Source organism: Numenius arquata, chromosome 23 (genome assembly GCF_964106895.1).
Source record: "Numenius arquata chromosome 23, bNumArq3.hap1.1, whole genome shotgun sequence".
In the NCBI taxonomy this organism is placed as follows: Eukaryota; Metazoa; Chordata; class Aves; order Charadriiformes; family Scolopacidae; genus Numenius; species Numenius arquata.
Window position 1 is genome coordinate 406649 of NC_133598.1, and position 20849 is coordinate 427497.

Genomic DNA, 20849 nt, shown 5'->3' on the forward strand with positions numbered 1-20849 from the left:
AAGCTGGTGAGGGGTCTAGAGAACAAGTCCTATGAGGAGAGGCTGAGGGAACTGGGCGTGTTTAGTTTGGAGAAGAGGAGGCTGAGGGGAGACCTCATTGCCCTCTACAACTCCCTGAAAGGAGGGTGTAGAGAGGTGGGTGTTGGCCTCTTCTCCCAAGGGAATAAAGACAGGACCAGAGGAAATGGTCTGAAGTTGTGGCAGGGGAGGTTTAGATTAGATATTAGGAAGAATTACTTTACTGAGAGGGTGGTCAGGCACTGGAACAGCCTGCCCAGGGAGGTGGTGGAGTCACCATCCCTGGAGGGATTTAAGAAACTTGTTGACTTAGCACTTCAGGGCATGCTCTAGTGCCCGAGATTGTAGGGGTTTTTTGTGTGTCTGTATGGTTGGACTCGGTGATCTCAGAGGTCCTTTCCAACCATGACAATTCTGTGATTCTGGGGTCTTCACTGTCTCAGAGGATGCTGTCTGGAATAGAGTACATGCCAGCCCTGACACCACCCCCCCTCCAGCCCCAGCCATTAAACTGGGTTTGTTCACGGCGGCACCAGCTCTGTAGAGCCGAGGGGCAGGAGGGGACCGTGAACGAGGCACCGGCTCTTCTGCCCTCTCGGAGCCGGGCCCGCGGCGGACAGGCCACCGTGTCCGCGGCCAGAGGGACAGATGGGAGCCCCCCCTTTCGTCGCTGCTGCTGCTCTTTGCGAGCTGTGAGTGCCCCCCCGTGGTCTGTGTGACCCGAGCTCCCCCCGGTTTGGCTTTCGAGCGCGCTCCGGGCTGGGACCCTCCTGTGGCCACTTCTAAGAACTGCAGGGGAGCCTGTGGGAACAGAAAAACCCTGGCGTTTCTGCGTTTTGGTTTTGGTTTTTTGTTGTTTAGATTTTTTTAAATTTTCTTTCTTTATTTTTACCATCTTGCAATGCCTCTACTCCCACATCTGAATAATCTTCAACAAGTCTGTAGGTATCTCCAAGCTTTGCTCCTTACAAAGACTATGCTTGGTCCATGTCCACACTGTGGAAGAGGGCAAGAAGAGAGGCTGTTTCGTGTGCAGGGCCATGTTTAATGAGAGATATCAAATGTTGGGCAGGTGTTTTCTCTAACAAAACCCCTAGAAAAAAGGGGGGTATTTGGGGACAGGAGCTGGCACAGGGGAGAGGGTGCTAGAGATGGACCGTGGCATCTCCTTCCCTGCCCATGCAAGGCCTCTCTGGCCCGTCCCATCCTTCCTCCCTTCTCTTTTGGTCAGGAGAAGTCAAAGGATTTTTCTGCATGGATTCACTGCCTGTATAACGCTGCAGAGGCCTAACAGCAGATTCAGAAATCTTACACACTTCTAAGCTCTCTCCCTGCCACCCACCACACTTTGTCGTGTATTTTCTCCCCCTTTCCCCTGCCTATGCTATACTTAGCTCAGTCCTTCCTGCTGTACCCAAAACAACTCCCCCCAGACCCAAGAGCAGGCAGTGGTGAGGGGGCAGGAAGGGAGGGTGCCTTGCTCTGATTCAGCTTTGGCTTGTGGTCTAACGTTTGGCTGTTGTTTTCCACACGCTTCTCCCCCCAGCCCCGTGCCACACCAGCCCTTCTCCCCCCAACCCCTGCTTTGTGCTCCACTTTCCAGCGGAAGCGGTTTCTGCGGTAGGCTGTAGAGGAGCAGCAAAAGGTGACCCAGATCTCGATTGTGGCGTCATGGAACTGGTGGTGCATATTCTTCCTGCCCCACCTGGGCCACGAGAACCCCTTCTACATCCTGTCCTACTGTGTTATTTCCTGCCTTTGCTTTGCACTGTGGTTTTTCTTTCTCGAAATAAACAAGAAAGTGCAAAGTGGTGATGAGGGGGGCACATTGTGGTGGTGGGAGATTGAAAGCCTAACATCCGAAAGTATCTTTGAACCAGACCTACAAATTCAGTGTTTTGCAGATCACATGCTGAGAGTCACTTTAGTCAAAATATTTAACTTTATTTGTACACTCATCCCCTCACTCGGCAAGTCATATCACTGGGGTCATTTAACCTGGAAGAGAAAAGACTGGGATGTGGAAACAGAGGCAGCACACTGTCCTTTCTCCTTGGCCATACAGCCAGGAGTGGGTTTGATGTGCAAGACAAAAAAAAAATTAAGGTAGATATTAATTTTAAAAACTGATGCTAAAGGTAAATGGGCATGGAAACTTTTCTTCCAAGTCCCCGAAGATTTCTGGGATGAGGTTAATCAGTAGGAAATCTGTGAAATGCAATGACTTGCATTCTAGTTCAAATACGGTTTAGAGAGCTTCATCAAACTGTTTCCCTGTGAGGCAGCAAACCTCATCATGAGCGAAATGTGCACCTCAAGAGCTGCCTGGAATCTGGCATTTGAAGAGCCGTCATCTTGCTACAGCTGGAGAGAAATGAGAGTGACTGTTGTGTCAAGGGAGAGACAAGCAAATGAGTCCCTGAACGTCAGTACTACAAAATAATCAGGGCAGTAGATCCAGAAAGTTTGAAGTTGTTCCTTGACAGGAGGTGTCAGTAACTCTCTGTCACCCTGTGACAGGCCACCTGCTAAATGGCAGCAGCATGGCAGGAGACCAGGGAGACTTTTTTGTGTTGCTGCTCAGCACTGTGGAGTCAGATCCTGTGGCAGTGATGGTCTTCACACAGCGACCTTCTCCCACATGAAGCATCAGGGCTTTTGGCTAAAAGCATTCTCATGCTTCACATGAGTCTTTCCAAAAATGGAGTTCCTTGCGGTGGCTGTGAATCCAGCAGGGTGAGAAATACCCCATGGCAGGGAATCGACCCCACCGGTACGGCCAGGCTTTCCCTGCCACTCTGTTTGGGCACCGGTGTGAGGTACAAGCAAGGTTCAAGCTTCGCAGGGGTGTGCTTCTTCTACTGCACCCTTCTCATTTCTCCCTTCAGAGGAATCTAATGCTTCAGAAGAAGATGGAGAAACTGGAGTTACAAAAGGAGGAAATTTCCTTTCCAGTCTTGCCAATGACAGACTGAACCTGGAGACACAGGCTGGTTGGTTGGTGTCATTAACACAAAGCAGGCACCTTGTTCTCCAGTGATGCTTGGGGGGACATTTAGAGGCAGGACACTTCAGGCTCCTGTGTTCCTCATAGCAGTAGACATGGCCCTTCAAGAGCCTGGACTGCTTACTAGTCCTCTCACTGTCGGCAAGCCATATTTTACCATCATCTTCATGTAGCCCAGAGGCTACTCTTGGAGGAGGGGTGCTCTCCCCGATTCCCCTCCCTCTGAGCCAGCCACGCTGCTCTTACCCCAACACAGCAAGGAGATCCTGGAAAGGGACTTGGTGGCTCTTCCCCACCCCCTGCGGTGGATCCAGCCAGTTATTGCCTGGTGGCCAGGTCAGGCTGAGGAGAGTCTGGACGCCCCTTTTCTCCGTCATCCCAAAGGCCAGACTCATTCCTAAAGGTCATCTGAAGGGTAAAACAAGTTCCACAGAGTATAGATACAAAAGACAAACAAGTTTCTTATTTTTGGTAAGAATTGTTTAATAGCAGCCAAAGGCCTAAAGAAATGCCAAGCCATCAGTGTGCTTGCCAGCACAATTCAAGAATTAGCGTGGGCAATTTTCACATGTATGCACTGTTTCCAAGGAGTGCAGACATGGACAGGTAAATATTCCAGTATTGTTTTAAGCAATGATAATAAAAAGAAATTGGGAAATCTAAGGTTGCTAGAACTAAAGAAAAAGAACAAGAGTAGATTGTATTTTTACTAAATACAAAGCCAAATCTTAATTCAGAAAATGTTAAGGCCAGATAGACTTTAAAAAATACTAAAACCCATCCTTTTGTTCTGTGATAATGAAGTGAGAATTTCACTGAATTCAGGACTTCTGGGAGACCTAGCAGCATATCTTTAGGAGAAAAAAAAAAAAGATACCTTGCCCTCATCTAGCAAAAGACAGCAGGACACCCTGAAAAAGTCTCCCTTTGCTATTAGGAGTGTTTCGTTTGCAGCTGAGATGGTATCCGTGGGGGAGCGCTCTAAGATGTGCATACCTGAAAGCTACCAAACTATGAAAAATTCACACATTCAAGTGCTATTTAGTTTGCAGTTTTTGACAAACGTCACTGCCCCAAGCAGAAATTGTATGTCGTTTTAATGCAAGTAATAGTGATGTTTGGCAATTTATAGCTATAGCAAACTATGCTTCATGCAAAAAGAGGCGTTGTCATACTAAATGAATCAGGCATCCAAGGGAGGAGAATGCTGAAAATGTTAAGCTTATTTTTGAGTAGCTTTACAACAATGCAAATAAAGCATTTAGACTATAATGGCTGGTGTGATGTACAGAAACAGCAAGTGATATCCCTTGCAACAGGAATGCCTGTGCTCCCTCTTGCACACGATGCTGGTAAAGATTCCTCAGCAGACATTTCTGGTACTTCAGGACTGCGCCATCTGGCTACTTTCATTCCTGTAACAAAATAAAGGTATATAAAATCATTGTTTGTGATACAGCCACAGCTACACAATTCTAGATGTCAAGAATCTCCTAGAAAGAGGAGAAAGAGACACTGGGCCAAAACTAATATATTAGGTCTGAGGTTTTAAAGCATCAAACTTTCCCAGCTGGAGACTAGTCAGGGGATGAGTCTGATGGATGAATACAGGTAAGGGGAGGGATGCACGGAGAAATAGAAGGGAGAGATGTCTAGAAAGAAGAAAAAAGTTAAATTTGTATGTGGATAAAGAAAAGTAAGTAGACTTGAGGTATGGGCAAAGGAGTGAAGGGATTTTATTGTTGGTAGACAAAAGGTGTATGGAGATTGCATAAACAGTTATTACAGACGGAAGGAGTATTCATAGCTAATGAACTTATCCCAATGTTTTCTGTCAGAGGCCTTACCACCTCTACACATACTCACCTTTTTTTTCCACATAAGCATCGTCATCAGCACATTAAAAATTATTCCTTTCATTAAAATAATTTTCAGGCCCAGGTGTGACAAAGACAGCATGTTCAGGTTTTCATCTGTAAAAGTAACAGAGAATGAAAGTCACAAGAGCACTGAGACAATCTTGCTTCCAGACAGACTTAAAAGTACTTTTTAATGAAGCTGTTCCACTTTGTGTGACTGAGTCAGCCATCAGGACAGCTAACGAGACAGCGAGCAAGACTCTCTCACTGAGACTTTCATTTCTTCCAGTTGTGGTTTCAAGGGCTGGGTTTTCATTCAATAATCAATTATGCAACACGCGAATCTGCCAACTACCTGGCTGGTTTTTAAATACACTGTATTATGAACCCAGGAGGCTGGAGGCACCCCTTCTTCCTCTTCCTAAATTTTTTTTAAGGTGGGCAGGGGGAAAACAGGTCAAATTTTAGTCAAAGAACACAAAGTCTATTTGGATTTTCAATCTTAAGTTAAAAGCCATTTTCATTTGAAAAGACATTGATCTATATTGGGGAAGCAGAAAACTGTCATCAAAAAGGCATTTTTTCTTTGGAAACCTCTCTGTGAAATGACTGATCATATCAGCCAAGTTTACTGATGAGTATTTTGCTGAAGTGGTGTTTTGGAAACATTTGGCTAACTGGTTTCTTTTCTGCAAGGCTGCATGTTTATGAAAGTACAGCTATTCTGCACACAGGGTAAGCGCGGGGGCAGGCTCAGCTCCTCTGAACCAGCAGGAGCAGCAATTGCTTGGGCTCCAGCAGTGGCCAATGTACTCCCACAGCCACCAGCTGAAGCAAAGCTTGCTCTGATGCACCAATCTTCAGCACAGCCCTGCTTCTGGGCGCTCCCTGCAGAAACCACCAGCTTATCTTCTGGTTCATTAGCTGTTTGTGCACCCAAAATTAAAAACAAGTCTTTTGAAGTGTGAAATGCAGACAGACATCCAGTAAGACTGACTAATATCAGTACCTTAAATCATTATGTGCTGGGGAGCAGTTGTTTGGCGCTAGTCCTAGTAAGAGCGTGTAGGCACTGGCTACATGAGTCACATTAACTTACCAACTCAGATCTGGAAGACTACATTAACCCAATGACTTCCAGCCTTGATGTTTAAAGCCTGTGGGGCCCTTTTGGAGGTTTCCAGTCTGAGCTTTTTGCTCCAACAGGAGCAAACAGGAGTTCCACAAACAGGGAACATTAGCAGAAACTTGGGAAGACATTTCCGTTCATCAGGCCAAGCTTTACTCCTAAAATCCTGTGTACATACCTGTCCTGAAGTGTAGAGACACCCCTGTAACACAGACAGCACTGGCACCTGCAGATAATAAAAATAGATTTTATTAAAACAAATGTACTTTTTCAGAAGTTCATAAAGATATCCCTACTTAGAAGGGCTGGATTAGAGGTTCTGGCCACTAAACCCTCCCATAAACATTCATTTCTGCTGTTTTCAGGGCAAGCATAAAACGTGACCTAATTAGTGTCCCATCGGACAAAGGAATTTCAAGCTTTATACCCACCCCCCAGTGTGACTTTAAGATCTCTCTGCTGTGACTGTACAAGCCAACTGACCGTTCCACCGAGGAGAAAGGCAAAACAAAACAGAGGAAACAAGGCAATATTCCTCTGGAGTGTGGGAGCATAATTCAGCACTGCTTGCAGGGTTGGGAGATGTGAAGAAGTCCTGCTCATACTAATAGAACAGAGACCAGAGTAGCTCTAGCCCTGTATATGCATCTAACAATGACATTACCACTTTCAGGATCCTCGCCCTCCAGTTCTCCAAAGTCCTGATCACTTGCACCACACTGCATTTCATCTTTCTTGGCCCAGTAGGTTGACAGGTAGCTTGCTTCCTGTTTGTTCTCAGATGTTGCCACCTCCACAATAGCATTTGTCTCCTTATCAGCTGAGTTAGGAGTAAGCTTTTCCGGGGAGTAATCGGTGATAAGGCACATTTCCAAATCCTCATCATCTTTAGAGGTCAGCCTGTAGACTGAAGGAGATGGAGTAATATCTGAAAATGGAGAAGAGAAGAGACATTAGCTGAGAGTACACAGTCATAGTGCCTTCAATCTTAACATACAGACACTTAGGTATGGAGGTTTTTCCATTATTCCAGTGGGAAGTTCCCTGATCATAGGGATCTTGTGCTAGGACACCTTTAGAGAACCAAGGCATCCAGAGCAGATGATGCAGGAGTTACATAAGACTTGCATTGACTTATGTTGTGTGGGAGACAGAGAGTGGCCAGGCAGGATCCCTAGAGCATCTCAGCTGATATTCTTATGGGCAGCCACAGCCTAGATGTCCATATCTAACCTCATCATTCCTCTCTGTAACAACTCATCTAACTCTATTCTGCAGCCTGGGCTTCCTTTTGGATCTCAGCCTGGATGCACTCAGGAATGTATATGACAGGCAGAGAGCTCTCTCATCTTGCTTCACTGCTATGACGTGTGTCTGAAGAGAATTCTGCCTTTCCTGCAAATGTGTACTCAAATCCACCACTGTATCATTATGTTCCACCACCTGACAGTGTGGTGCAAGTTTTTTTTTTACTTAATTTTACCCTGAAGAAGAGGAGTTTGGGGTACTAAAAGCGGCAGATATAAGACACCTGGGGTTTATTTCTGTTTCTTACTTCAAATTCTGCTAGCAAGTCAGTTAGACTAGGATTTTCCACACGTCAAAACACTACCTGTGGTTAAACTCTTTTTTTGCACATTTAGCTTTGAAAACTTGTACTCCCAATATACACGTCATCTTGTCCAGCTCTTGAAGTCTGATTCTTTGAGAAGGTGCTTTCCTAAATCTTTGTTCATGCACAATAGTAATGCTATAGGCATTGCAGTACTCTAATGATGAGCAGATGAAATACCATTAAAGACATTCTTTAGCCAAGCTGCAGATTTGGGGCTCTCAGCAACCCTCTGGCTGCATTTTCCATTAGACTTCTCAGTCACGGGGTTGAACTGGAGCTTCAGTTCACATTTCCAAACTGACAAAATGTTATCGTGTAGGGCTGAGAGTTTAGATTAATATTTGCTTCGTCCCTGCTCGCACACCACACTGATAAATACTGTAGAAATATTAAAGACAGCTAAGCTCCCCGGTGAAGAAGTTTTAATTTCTTTTCATGGGAGAAGTTTGGACTAAATCTTGGCTTTTAGAAGTGCAGACCCTAGTTCTGTCACTGAGATAGATGCTTTTCATCTGTTCAATTACCAGATGTCAACACCTTAGGGAAATAGCCATACTTCTTTATTAGGATGATCTCAGAAAAAAACTAATCCACAAAGTCTAATGACTCATTCTCAGGCTTTGAAAAACCTGATGAGACTGTCTCTTTCCCAGCTATGCAGAATATGGTCTAATGTATGTTCTGCCTCTCCCAACCCCACCCCCCACCTCCCAAACTCCCAGTTTTGAAAATAGTTTTCAGTGATTGTTTGTTAGGGAGACAGGAGCAGATAAAAAGCTTGATGGTAGATCCCTGTATAAAATACAGATGAAACCAGGGCCCATCATTGTCATGGAGTGCATGGACATGAACAAGAAAAGGAGGAATTGATTGGGCTGTTCTGCTTCTCTCTCAGAGAGTACTATGCTTTCTAAAGAACTACATAACCACCTCTCTGCAAATTAGGGTGGTTTTCTCCCTTTCAATCTGTGCAATGCTTTTATCATGAGCAGATAGAAAAATAGTCTGTCTTTTGCAGGCAGCTTCAGCAGCACTTGTTTTGCAAAACACTCATTTCTCATTCTTGCTCAGAGGGCTGCTGGCTTTGTTCTGATACTCAAGTCTTTTTCCGGTAAGTTCCTTTGCATGTTTGCAAACTGTTATGAAAGTTTGCAGATAACAGTCTGGGTAAATATCAGCTATTATAACCACAGCACTGTGACCTGTGTTTCCTGTTTTTCTGTCCTAATGAGTTGGTGGATATGTTGGAGATGCTGTTTTGATATTTATGACATGTATTTGCAGGAAAGATTGAGATAACCTCAATCGCAAAATAACCCTTTCAGTGTAAAATTTTTTTCTATTATCCATCCTAAATCTCCCCTGGCACAACTCAAGGACATTTCTTCTTGCCCTGTTGCCTTTTCCTTGGGAGAAAAGACCAACCCCCACCTCTCTACACCCTCCTTTCAGGGAGTTGTAGAGAGCAAGAAGGTCTCCCCTCAGCCTCCTTTCCTCTAAGCTGAACAGTCCCAGCTCTCTCAGCCGCTTCTCACAAGACTTGTGCTCCAGACCTCTCACTAGCTCTGTTGCCCTTCTCTGGACATGCTCCAGCACCTCAGTGACTTTTCTGTAGTGAGGGGTCCAAAACTGGACACAGCACTTGAGGTGGGGCCTCATCAGTGCCGAGTACAGAGGGACGATCACTGCCCCAGTCCTGCTGGCCACACTGTTCCTGATACAGGCCAGGATGCTGTTGGCCTTCTTGGGCACCTGGGCAGACTACTTGCTCATATGTTTCATATGGCTGTCGACCAGCAACCCCAGGTCCTTTTCTGCTGGGCAGCTCTCCAGCCACTCTTCCCCAAGCCTGTAGCGCTGCATGGGTTGTTGTGCCTCAAGTGCAGAACCCGGCACTTGGCTTTATTGAACCTCATCCCATTGGCCTTGGCCCATCCATCCAGCCTGTCCAGATCCCTCTGCAATGCCTTTCTACCCTCAAACAGGTATATATTACACAGAGATTTATCTCATTCTCCATTCCCTCCAAAGCAAATTCTCTGAATCTCTGGTCAGACTGGAATTGGTATAATAGAGCTCTTTGATCCTTTTATTATTCCTCAGCCTGAGACATGGTATTCCATAGCTAGAGTCAGCCTGGAGCTATCACCCAACTCAGATGATATATATACCTCCCTCACACACTCGTATAGGGTAATCTTGACCCCAAAGCAACTCCAGTTACTTAATAAGCACTTTAGCAATGTTTGCTGTCTGTCATCCAATGGAGGTTCCAAAAGGTCTACCAGAGATCCTTTGTGAAATCTGCCAGCCCTGCATGGATGCTAGGATGTCTACAACAAGACTAGATGTCCACATTTAGTACCTTAACCCTTCTCTAGACTTTCAGTGCTCATGTCTGGGGGCCCTCATATAGAAGTATTCAGTACCCAGTCCTGCATAAGCCAAGTCATCCAAAGTACAAAGACTGCGCAGAGAGTCAATATTTATCAATGTGAATACGCTGCTTCACTTACAGGGTTCAGGCATAATTCTGGTCTCCATCCCAAAAAAGTGTTTGTCATTGCCTCTGTAATTACACTTGGGGAAGTCAAATTACCAAAACCATCCAAGATCTTTCTCACAAACCTTTAAAAGGGAAGACTTCTAGCTGAACGAAAACTAAAAATTAATTAAGAGGAAGATATGTCAGTAGAAATTGTGTTCAATGGACAAAATAGTACTCTAGTACTGAAACAGGATAAATCCTGGGTTTATACCATGTGTTCACATTAGGGAAAAGTTGAGATCAAATTTTCTTAAATTTCGTATTGGGAAGTAACACACTATTTGTGTTCATGTATAGATTTATTCATGTACCACCTAAACTCTGGGAGAGATTCACTATGATCTCCTCTGCCGCTCCTTTCAACAATGCTAAGGAAAGATTTTTTGGGCAATTCTGTTCCTTCCATTCTTTAAAGCTCACAGGTGAACGAGATGGCTTAATCCATCTGTGTAACAATTGTCTGGAAACAAAAAGACTTGAAGTGGCTGCTCATGAACCTCTGTTCATTTCACAAAATAATTTGCATGCTTTTTTTTTCTAAAATCACAGTGAATTTTAGTTGCCAAAACGAGTTTTCAATTTTATATGCCAGAGATTTTGTTTCTAGAAAAAAGTTCATAGAATGGTTTGTGTTGGAAGGGACCTTTAAAAGTCATCTAGTCCAACCTTCAATTCAAATACTTTCAACTCAAAAAAAAAAGCAGCTTTCTCAATTGGAGATTAACTATTCATGTAGAACCAGCCAAAAAAACCACATTTGTTTAATAAGTAAGAAAAAGAACTATGCAAAAAGAATCAACTTAAAATCCCTTTCTAAAAACAAACAGAAAAATCATTTTTCTGTTGATAGCAAAAAGTCAGAAGAACTTTTGATTGTACACTTGTGTAATTGCCTCAGATGTAGATGTCTATTTCACACAAAAATTATATCCTTTCCTCATCAGTCTATTTAATGGGTACATTTAATTAGATTATTTATTTTAGGTCATAGCCTTGTGCCATTTGCAAAAATTACTCTCCTTGCTCCAGTATCCCACGCAGCCCAGTTTGAATCATTGCAAATACTGTAGTCTAAGTCACCTGGGAAATTTCTTCACAATGCCATGTGAAACTAAGACTTAAACATGAACCCGGAGGTATCTCTGATTTTTTTCCCCCTCAATCTAAACCAAAACACTATTATTGTCTGACAGGACTCAGAAGTTAATCTTAATGATATGCCAACATCATTAACCTAAGACACTGATAATGCTGTCTCATTTCCACTATTCCCAGTGCTCCGTCTTCACAAGCACCCTGTTGGGAAATAATTCTGGATTCATTGTCTTTCAACCCTCGCTTCTTGGTCCACTCTTCATCTAGAGTTTATGCTCATTTTTTATAAAGGTGGATCTGTTCAGAAACACTAACCAGTGGACACTGCTCCCACCTTCATATCTTCTTAGCCTGTCCTTCTCCAAATCTTACTCACCTGGGTTGACTTTAAATCTAATCACTCTTCCAAACACAAATTTGCTGTATCTTTCAGTTTCCCAGTCAACAAGAAACCTTTGCAATAAATTCCTGGCTACCAGCTGCATATTCCAAGGGCTCCTTATCCAAAATATGTGGGAAAGCTGTCTACCAGAGGATGACACACAGTGATATTTGAATTTTCATTCCATCTTTTCAGGTTCCTAAAGCATTTTAAAATATAACCAAGGAAAGGAAAAGGAGTTACCATGCATCACAACAAGTTTGATTCCACTTCCAAATACGATTTTTGTAGTTCCTGACCACTCACACTGTAACATCAGTTTTTACAAATATAGAAGGGGACTTTTGGATTTTAAAACCAAAAAATCATGACACATCCTCTTAGGCTAAAAATCCAGTCTCCAAGCCATTAGTCAGAGTCATCTCCACCTACTATTTTAAAGATGCTAAATCAAGTCTGAAAACTGAAGTAGCCAGAAACTTTATAAAAGTGCTAAACTTTTTATGTAGCATTCAGCCATATGTGAACTGCTTACAGTGCTCTATGTGTGACTGCACCATACTGTGGCTATTAAACCTGTGTGAACATTACCATCTTCTCTACTGTTTGTTCCTGCAGTGGGTCACCGCCACACCATAGCCAAGCACTCCTTGAATTCCAAAACAGCATCTCTATTCCAACAGTTTTTTGTCAAGAGAAGCTGAAAAGCAATTGGAATGTGCTTCCATGAAAGTCCCTAGTCCACCTACCCAACAAACAAACAATTTGCCAATCCCGGTATTAATATGGAACAGAAAGCTCAAACTTACTTGAGGTAACAAGAAGTTGGGTCCCAGTTCCAAATGTGAGTTTCACATATCCCTGATTGGCACAGTTGTGTCAACCTCTACAAAAATGTAGACAGGTTTTCCCAGTGCATACTGAGAACCAGGTCAACAGACATTACAGAATAGGGAATAACTTAAGGGATCAATGATGATAGACATTGCTTATATCTCACCATCAAAGTACCAAAGAAATCTACTAGCAAATTATCAGGATCAGAAACAGGGAGATCAAATTAAAAAAAATCTTCATTCACTCACTGGTTACAGTTGTGTATTATACCTTTCGGGGCAATACTAGGAACAATCTGTGTTTTTCCATCTGTAACATCACCTGAAATTCCTGTTCACTGTGCCACGTAGTTAGGGCCACTGCCTTTCAATCCAAGTTTTCTCCTGAATTTTTCAGCGTTTACTACCCACCTGGCTTGATCACCAGCAAGGTTCCTTTTCCTAATGTCAGCTTGTATCCTCCACCCCCACAATTCACACAACCCAGGAACCTTTGCAAGAACCCCTTTAACCTTGGTTACTACAGGTTTCAGTGGCACGCCGTGACCCTGACTAAATCTTAGAGCTTTGCAGGCAGTTGCAAAGGCAATCTCAGCCTTCTAACTCTATTACTTCAGGACTCGTACACTCTCACTTACTTAGATATGTGATAGCAGAAGGAAGCATTAAGCATAGCCTTGTAGCTGTGACAGCTCGACAAATCTGGATTCAAGTCCCAGTCGAGAACAGAATCCATTTGCCATATTTGTGGAAAATACAGTATCTGTACATCAGACAAACCAGCTAAAAGGCAGTCCAATTCCTTTGCAACACTAATATTAAAAATGTTATATGTATACGGTTCCTTGGTGGGATTCTGCTACAAAGACAAGCTAAAATGATGATAATCACCATAAATAGATATTTTCTAAGTCATAGAATCATAGAACGGTTTGGATTGAAAGAGACCTTTAAAAGCCATTCAACCCCTCTATAAAGAGCAGAGATGTCTTCAACTAGATCAGGTTGCTTAGAGCCCCATCCAACCTCACCTTGAATGTTTCCAGAGATAGGGCATCTACCACCTCACTGAGAGACCTGTTCCAGCCTTTTACCACCCTCATAGTAAAAACTTTTTTTCATTATTTGTAGTCTGAATCTACCCTCTTTTAGAATCATAGAATCATCTAGGTTGCAAGGAACCCTTAAGATCAAGTCCAACCATTAACCTAACACTGACAAAAACACCACTGAACCATGACCCTCAGCACCATGTCTACACATCTTTTAAATGCCTCCAGGGAAGGTTATTCAGCCACTTCCCTGGGCAGCCCGTTCCAATGTTTCATAACTCTTTTTGTGAAGAAATTTTTCCTAATATCCATCCTAAACCTCCCCTGGTGCGACTTGAGGCCATTCCCTCTTGTCCCATCATCTGTTACTTGGGAGAAGTGACCGACCCCCACTTGCTACACCCTCCTTTCAGGAACTTGTAGAGAGCAAGAAGGTCTCCCCTCAGCCCCCTTTTCTCCAGGCTGAACCACCCCAGTTCTCTCAGCTGATCCTCATAGGACTTGTGCTCCAGACCTTTCACCAGCTTTGTTGCTTGTCTCTGGATACGCTCCAGCACCTCAATGTCCCTCCTGTTGTGAGGGGTGCAAAACTGGACACAGTATTCAAGGTGTGGCCTCACCAGTGCTGAGTACAGGGGGACAATCAATTCCCTAGCCCTGCTGGCCACATTATCCCTATTTTAGTTTAAAACCATTACTCCATATCGTATCGCTACAGGCCCTACTAAAAAGTTTGTCTCCATCTTTCATATAAGCCCCCTTTAAGTATTAAAAGACTGCAATAACATGTCCTCAGAGCCTTCTCCAGGCTGAACAATGCCAAATCTCTCTGCCTTTCCTCACAGGAGATGTGTTCTATCCTTCTGATTATTATCTTCTGATATATTTATTTATTCCCTCCTCTGGACCTGCTCTAGCAGGTCCATGTCTTTCATGTACCGAGGATGAGCTGGATGTAGTACAGGAGATGGGGTCTCACCAGAGTGGAGTAGAGGGACAGAATCACCTCCCTCGAGCTGCTGACCACTCTTCTTTTGATGCAGCCCAGAATACAGTTGGCTTTCTGGGCTGTGAGTGCACATCTCTGGCTCATGTCCAGCAAAATAAATATTATAACAATTCTTGTATTTCAATGCTCTTTCATCTGATTTATATCATCCACGACTTTGCTTGAGGCCAATGGAAGTGGCATGAATTAACCCTTAGGAGAAAACAAATCCACATGACTGACTTAAAAGAAGAGCAAAACCAGTCTTTGTCTTAGCTTATCACAGGAATGCAATTGATGGAAGAGCACTGAAAGCACATTCCCACCTGCAGGTGCCTCAAGGCAAACTGCTTGGACATCTGCTGTGGAATGAGACACCAGGTCTTTGACAGCTGCCCAGATCTTGGTGTTTATCTACAACAATCTTGTAAATCAGCCCAAAAAATCAGGATAAATGTACCTGGCAAAACCAGAAGTCTTGTCCCAGATCCAAATGTGAGTTTGTAACTACTTCCATAGTCACACAATAGCACAGGCCTCTACAATATCCAGAGTGGTATTGAAAGGAATCTTCACCAGTGAAACACTCCACCAAATGAAATTGTATTTACTCTGTTACTAGACAGATTCATCTATCTAGGACTGTCCTTCTTTTCTGATTTTCTTTTCATGTGTTGTTTTGCATCTTTCAAACTCCCAAACACTTGTTCCTTAATATTCCTCTCCATCATATTTATTCCTTTGCATCCAGAAAGCTGCCTGCATCACAAGTTCTATTCTTCATCTCATTCCTCATTTAGTCTGCCAGTCAGATTCCGCTCTCAAAACTTAGTTTATTTACTGTTACTTCACAGCTCATCTGTGTTCAACAATAAAGTACAAAGTCCATCATCCCATTCTTCCGGATTCGCCACCTGAATTAGTCAAGAGTGATTCCAGAGTAAATTTGTCATTTAGCTTCTAAGTAGAAAGTACACTTTTTCATAGGGAATTTATTTGTGGCAGGGAGATCATTGCTTATTCTGCAATTAAATACTGAGGTTTCAGTACGCATTCAAGAATCTCTTAGGTTCTACACTGTGACCAGAGCGAGATTTGGAGCAATTGCATATAGATATGACCATAATGGTGAATATGGGCACATATAAATGAACTCAGGCAGAGCCTTCATTTATGGCTCATTTAGCTTGCTGATAGCTCCCTATAAACTTGAGATGCTTATTTTTCTCAGATGTTTTTGAACAGGGTCAGGAGGGTCATATGAAATATGAGGAATTTCCCCAGAGGTTTTCGGAATGAACAGTTTCTTTATATTGCTGTGCTTTTTTTTTTTTTTTTTAACTTTCAGAATAAAATTATATTGAAAGTATCTTAACAATCACTACAATTTTAAGAAATGGAAACATTATTTTTCAAGAGTAAACCCAAGGCATTTAGATATTAAATGCTCCTAAAAGTATTCTTAAGAAATTTGGAAAAACTGATACATTTACAAAAAAAAAATGGTGTCTTAGGATCTGCCTTACTTTCTTTCCCTTTGCAAAAGAGTTTCAGACAATAGAAGTGTGGGGTTTCTGGGGGGATTTTTTTCATTTCACTTGTGGGAGCAACAAAGCACATTTTTTTTCGTGTGTTTTTTTTTGTTCAGATTTTGTGGTCAGGATCACCCTTCCATCTTTCCACTTTATCATTCAGTAATGAACTTTGCTTCTTGACCTCTTTCCCCTCTCTCTGGATATCCATCTGTTCCACCCCTGGCTTTTAAGGCTTGTCACACTGTCCTTCAGCAGTTTCAGAGCTTCACTCCTAATGTGCTCCAAGCTTCACATGGATGCTGAAGGCAGAGGTAACTTCACAGTACTCAACTAGCTGGCTATGAATACAAACTTGGTATCATTCTCAGGGTTAAGCTTGCTTCCTGAGCTTCCAGTATTTATATAATGCTTCACAATATGACAGAAACCCATCCTCTGTCATTGCAGCTTTATTGAGGATCTCCAAAGCGAAGACCCAATATATTTTATTTTGCATCTGTATACGATTAGGAGTTTTGTTATCTTAAAGTATGATTATCCACACGCTAGAAAAGTCCTTTTTACCTGCTACAATTTTATGAGACTAGTCTCACCACTCTGCATTTTGCTGGCCCATGCTGGCTTTCACCATTTCCTTTGCCTCTCCTCTTCATGAGAATTTTTGATTCAGGATCCCATTTCCTGTTCACCTTCCAAGAAAAATCCTCCTGCATATGTAAAACTTCTGCTAGTTCATGATCAGGAATAGGAAGGGGAAAATATATATGCAGTCATGGAAATCACTTGCTCTTATGCCATCTGAAAATGTATAGTCCTATTCTTAATATATTGTGGAATGATGAAATAGGCAAAATAAATTGCAAAGTGAAAGAAATACTTTCAAGATGAACGACGTGAGAAATCAGACATACCTGGAGAAACCGTCAGTTTCGTTCCAGCTCCAAATGTAAGTTTGCCATAACTCACAGTGACACTGTGACACTCTGCTTTGCAAAATGGTGCACTGCTGTGCATATATGCTGGAGAAAGACTTGAGAACATGGCAATGCAAGGTTCTTATTGGAATAATCTAACCAAAGTTACTGGCCTCAGCATGTGTATTGAAATAAACACTTCCTCAGCCATATTCCTCTGCCTGCTTAATCATTCCAGACACTCACTAGTCTAGTTATTGTTCACCACCTCGTTAGTCACCTGTTTATTCTTTCCTCTGACTCCACACAATAGCAGCATCAGTCAATCAGTGTGTGCAGTGTGTTCAGCTTTTCAGACAGTGTTTAGAAGCTTTCTGACTGCTGCTGTTGAGTCTCAACAGTCTGTGTTACTTTTCTGCTATGTTCTCTTGCAACGCCCAACCTCCTTTGCAGGCTGCACTTTATACTGTATTAATTAATACTCGCTGGGTTCCAGTCTCAGCAGGGGGTTCCACTACCAAACGTGAGCTTATATCATGCCCTGAAGACTGCACAGTAGTTCAGCACACAACAGAAAACTCCCCTCCATCCCCTCCAGAACTATGTCTTCCACAGCAGTTTAGATTCAGCAGTGATGTATATAGAGCTGTATATACAGCTACAAACACAAGCAAGCACTCTATAAGCGCAACAGGGCCAATTTTCCATTATCCAGGGCCACAGAGAACCTGAGCAGTCCTAGATAGCAGAAGAAACTGAATAGATGGTTATTTTGAGAAGGGATGAAAAGAATAATGCAGAAACATCACATATCAGAACCTAAGTTCAGATTCAAAGAAATTTGCATCTGAGCTAGCAAATGGAAAAACAACAACAAAAAACACATCAAAAAATCGCCAACAACCAAATGCAAAAGAGAAATCACTCGGAGCCAAACTGGGGTAATTTAGACAAGAATGTACAAATGTATCATCTCAATTTGAACAACTTATTAGTTTTGCAGGATAAAAGCTGCCTTAACAATGCTGTAAGCTTTGTAAACCAAGTCGTTCCAAACTTGAAAAATGCATTCATACAAAACCCGAGATCGAGGCACAATGCATCAACACCTCACTCTCTCATTACTGTCAAGCCAACGTCCTTCCTTAAAGTCAACCCATAAAAGACCCCTGTCCCTGGAGAGCTTGGAAATTCAACAGAGTATGAGATCATGGCTAATTCATTACTTAATGAGCAAACAACGTCCAAGCACAAGCGACACCTCTCTCCCACTCTTCCTGCAAAACCAAGAACACAGTTCAGTTTGCTCTCCGTCCCAAAGAGAAAGTGGGATTTATTTTCTGAGAAAGCCGAGAGAACACCTAAGCCACAGGTGAAGTATTTACAGTTCCTTTCACTCTCTTCCCATGGGGAAATAATATTGGTCTGGCATTCTTCTGAGATCATTTTACTTTTCTCGGCTATTTATGGTTTTGTGAAAATAAAAAAAATATCTGGAAGAATCTACAATTCTGGCCGAACATTTACTTGAGATTTTACTACTGAAATAGTAAAAAATTTTACTTGAGGTTTCTGATTCAAATGCTCGGGAAAGCTTCGTGGGTGTGAGTATAAACTCACAGTTTTCAAAGGAGGAAAGAACTAATTTATGAGGTTTTTTTATTTCCTTCACTGTTGTTGCCTTGTATATCTCCAAATCTGAGCAGCTATCAGGAAGTGGCCCCTTGTTTATAGTTAGGGATGAATTTTCTTACTCATAATTTTATTCCAGATGAAGGGAAGCTATAAACTACAGAGTTTTCTGTGAATATTTTTCAAACCTGAGCGTACCTTCCCTACAGTTAGGCATTTACCAAACTTGCAATGTTCCCATACCTGGAGAAAGAAGGTGCTTAGTTCCTACTCCAAACCTGAGTTCATTAAACTTCTGGAAAGAAAGGCTTTTAGGTCTTCTCTCACAGGAGAGCTCCACAGCTCCTGCAATTTACTTCATTGCTCTGAGGACCATCTCTCTCGCTCTGCAATATCCAGCACATACTACGGTCACTGTAGTGACTGTAGTGACTATGGTCACTCTTTGTGACCTTTGGCAACTGCCCGATTCTGAGCTGCATTTCGCTCCTCTCTTAGCAAACATTAACCTTGGGTTTGGGTGGATTGCATTTTTCCACCAAACACCTCAATGTCCCAAATCTCAGAAATCTTACTTGCTTTTACCACGAGCCTCGTTCCAAGTCCAAACGTAAGTCGGTAGGTATTCACAGACACTGTGCTGCTTGCCATAGCAAAAACCCTTGCACACTGCTATCCACCCCAGTTCACCAAATAACTACCCTCAAGGAAATCCTTCAATTTCCCACACGCTCCCTTGCAATCCCTTACATCTGACCTCCATGTCCGTTGCTTGTTCTTTTTCCTCCCCATGCTACAGTCTCATTAATACCACAAGGAAGACCCACAAGGCTCTTCCCTCCCTTTCCACCTCCATCCATGACAAATCCAAACTGGCACCACTCACTAAAGACCGTGAGGCACTTTCCACATCTCTCTTCTATTTCACTTGCTTGTTTTCCCTTTTCACTCGCTCCCTTTCCCCAGGATGGACGCTTTCCTGGTGCACGTTGGTCAAATAGGAAGTCTGCCACTTCTTTCCAGGGCATAGTAAAACCATCCCAAATTGCTTTGCAGAGCCACTACGCTCTTAGTTTTGAAGCTAGAGTACAGTGTCGTCTGTGTTGAGTCCACCTTGACCCAGAGAAGAGACAGCTCACCTGGGGCAACAAGAAGTTTGGTTCCGCTTCCCCAAGTGAGTTTTCCCCATCCTCCAGCACCAGCACAGTGTGACAGGCCTATACAAAATGGGCCTCTTCATTCAGCCACCTCAGTGTGTGCCAGAGCGTTTGGATACACTCAGTCATGGATCTGCCTCTGAGAGAAGCCATAAATACCCAGACAGACTTCCATGACCTCTAGCCTGTCTTGGCCAAAGACCTTCTTCCATGTTCAAATGCATGGGAATAACGAGATTTGATTGCAGTCCCCTCAGGTATCAGAGATGGGAGAACCTACTCCCTAGATAGCAGAGAACACTTGATGATCCCTACCCCAAAGCCTTTTTGTTCTGGAATGGCAGAAAAGGGACAGGAATAACAAGATGAATCCGGTCTCGGGTCAGAGGAACTGATGAAGTCTACATTCCCATCCAGATTTCCATTTACAGGTGGTGTTTTTTCACAATGAAAGAACTATCACGGTATTTAAATCAGTACTATGCATTTCAACGAGACAATTCCTTTTCTTGCCAAGTCACAGCACAGCCTTTGGACGTAATTGTCGAGTGAGATGGTCACACATAGCCATTAACCCGCTTACTTGGCCAGATGGTGACTATAGTCCCTGAGCCAAAGGTGAAGTTGAAGGCGCTGTCACAACAGCAGAGCACTTTACAGAAGCCCAGAAGGTTAGCTCTCAGTTGGCATTACCTCCGCCAGTGCAGCTGTACTGGCAGCCTCGTTACATACACCCTGGGAGAGCGGGATGCTCACTGTGAAGTGAAAACCTGCTGCGTTTCTGCAGAGTAAATCAGTGGAGAATAATTTCACCTGCTTGGCTTTCTGGAGGGTCCTTCCACTTCTGGCTGCCAGTTTACCCAGGTTAGAATCCTCCTTTTGCTCTCCACACCCGATCCAGGCTGAAAGCAACTATCATAATGATCTGCAGCTTTCCTCTCTCTGGTTATGCTCAGAAAGACAGTCTGCCTACCTAGAGCTATTTCACAGGACTCTCAGGAAACATTTGCACCAAGCACGATCTGAGCCTTGCCCAAGTTACCTGAAAGTCCTAAGGGAAGGAACAGAACGGATCCCCCTTT

At 43.1% G+C, this 20849-nt stretch overlaps 1 protein-coding gene across 1 annotated transcript in view; it reads right to left on the reverse strand.

The window, feature by feature from the left end:
* Positions 1-3495: 3495 nt before the first annotated feature.
* Positions 3496-20849, reverse strand: part of LOC141474795 (T cell receptor alpha chain MC.7.G5-like) — a 290098-nt gene continuing 272744 nt past the window's right edge. Inside the window, exons 4-7 of the mRNA XM_074162876.1 lie at positions 6678-6941; positions 6192-6239; positions 4892-4998; positions 3496-4440 (exon numbers count right to left, since the gene is read on the reverse strand). Of these exons, the coding sequence (XP_074018977.1) occupies positions 4435-4440; positions 4892-4998; positions 6192-6239; positions 6678-6941 (425 nt within the window). The 3' untranslated portion in view covers positions 3496-4434. The remainder of the gene's footprint in view (positions 4441-4891; positions 4999-6191; positions 6240-6677; positions 6942-20849) is intronic.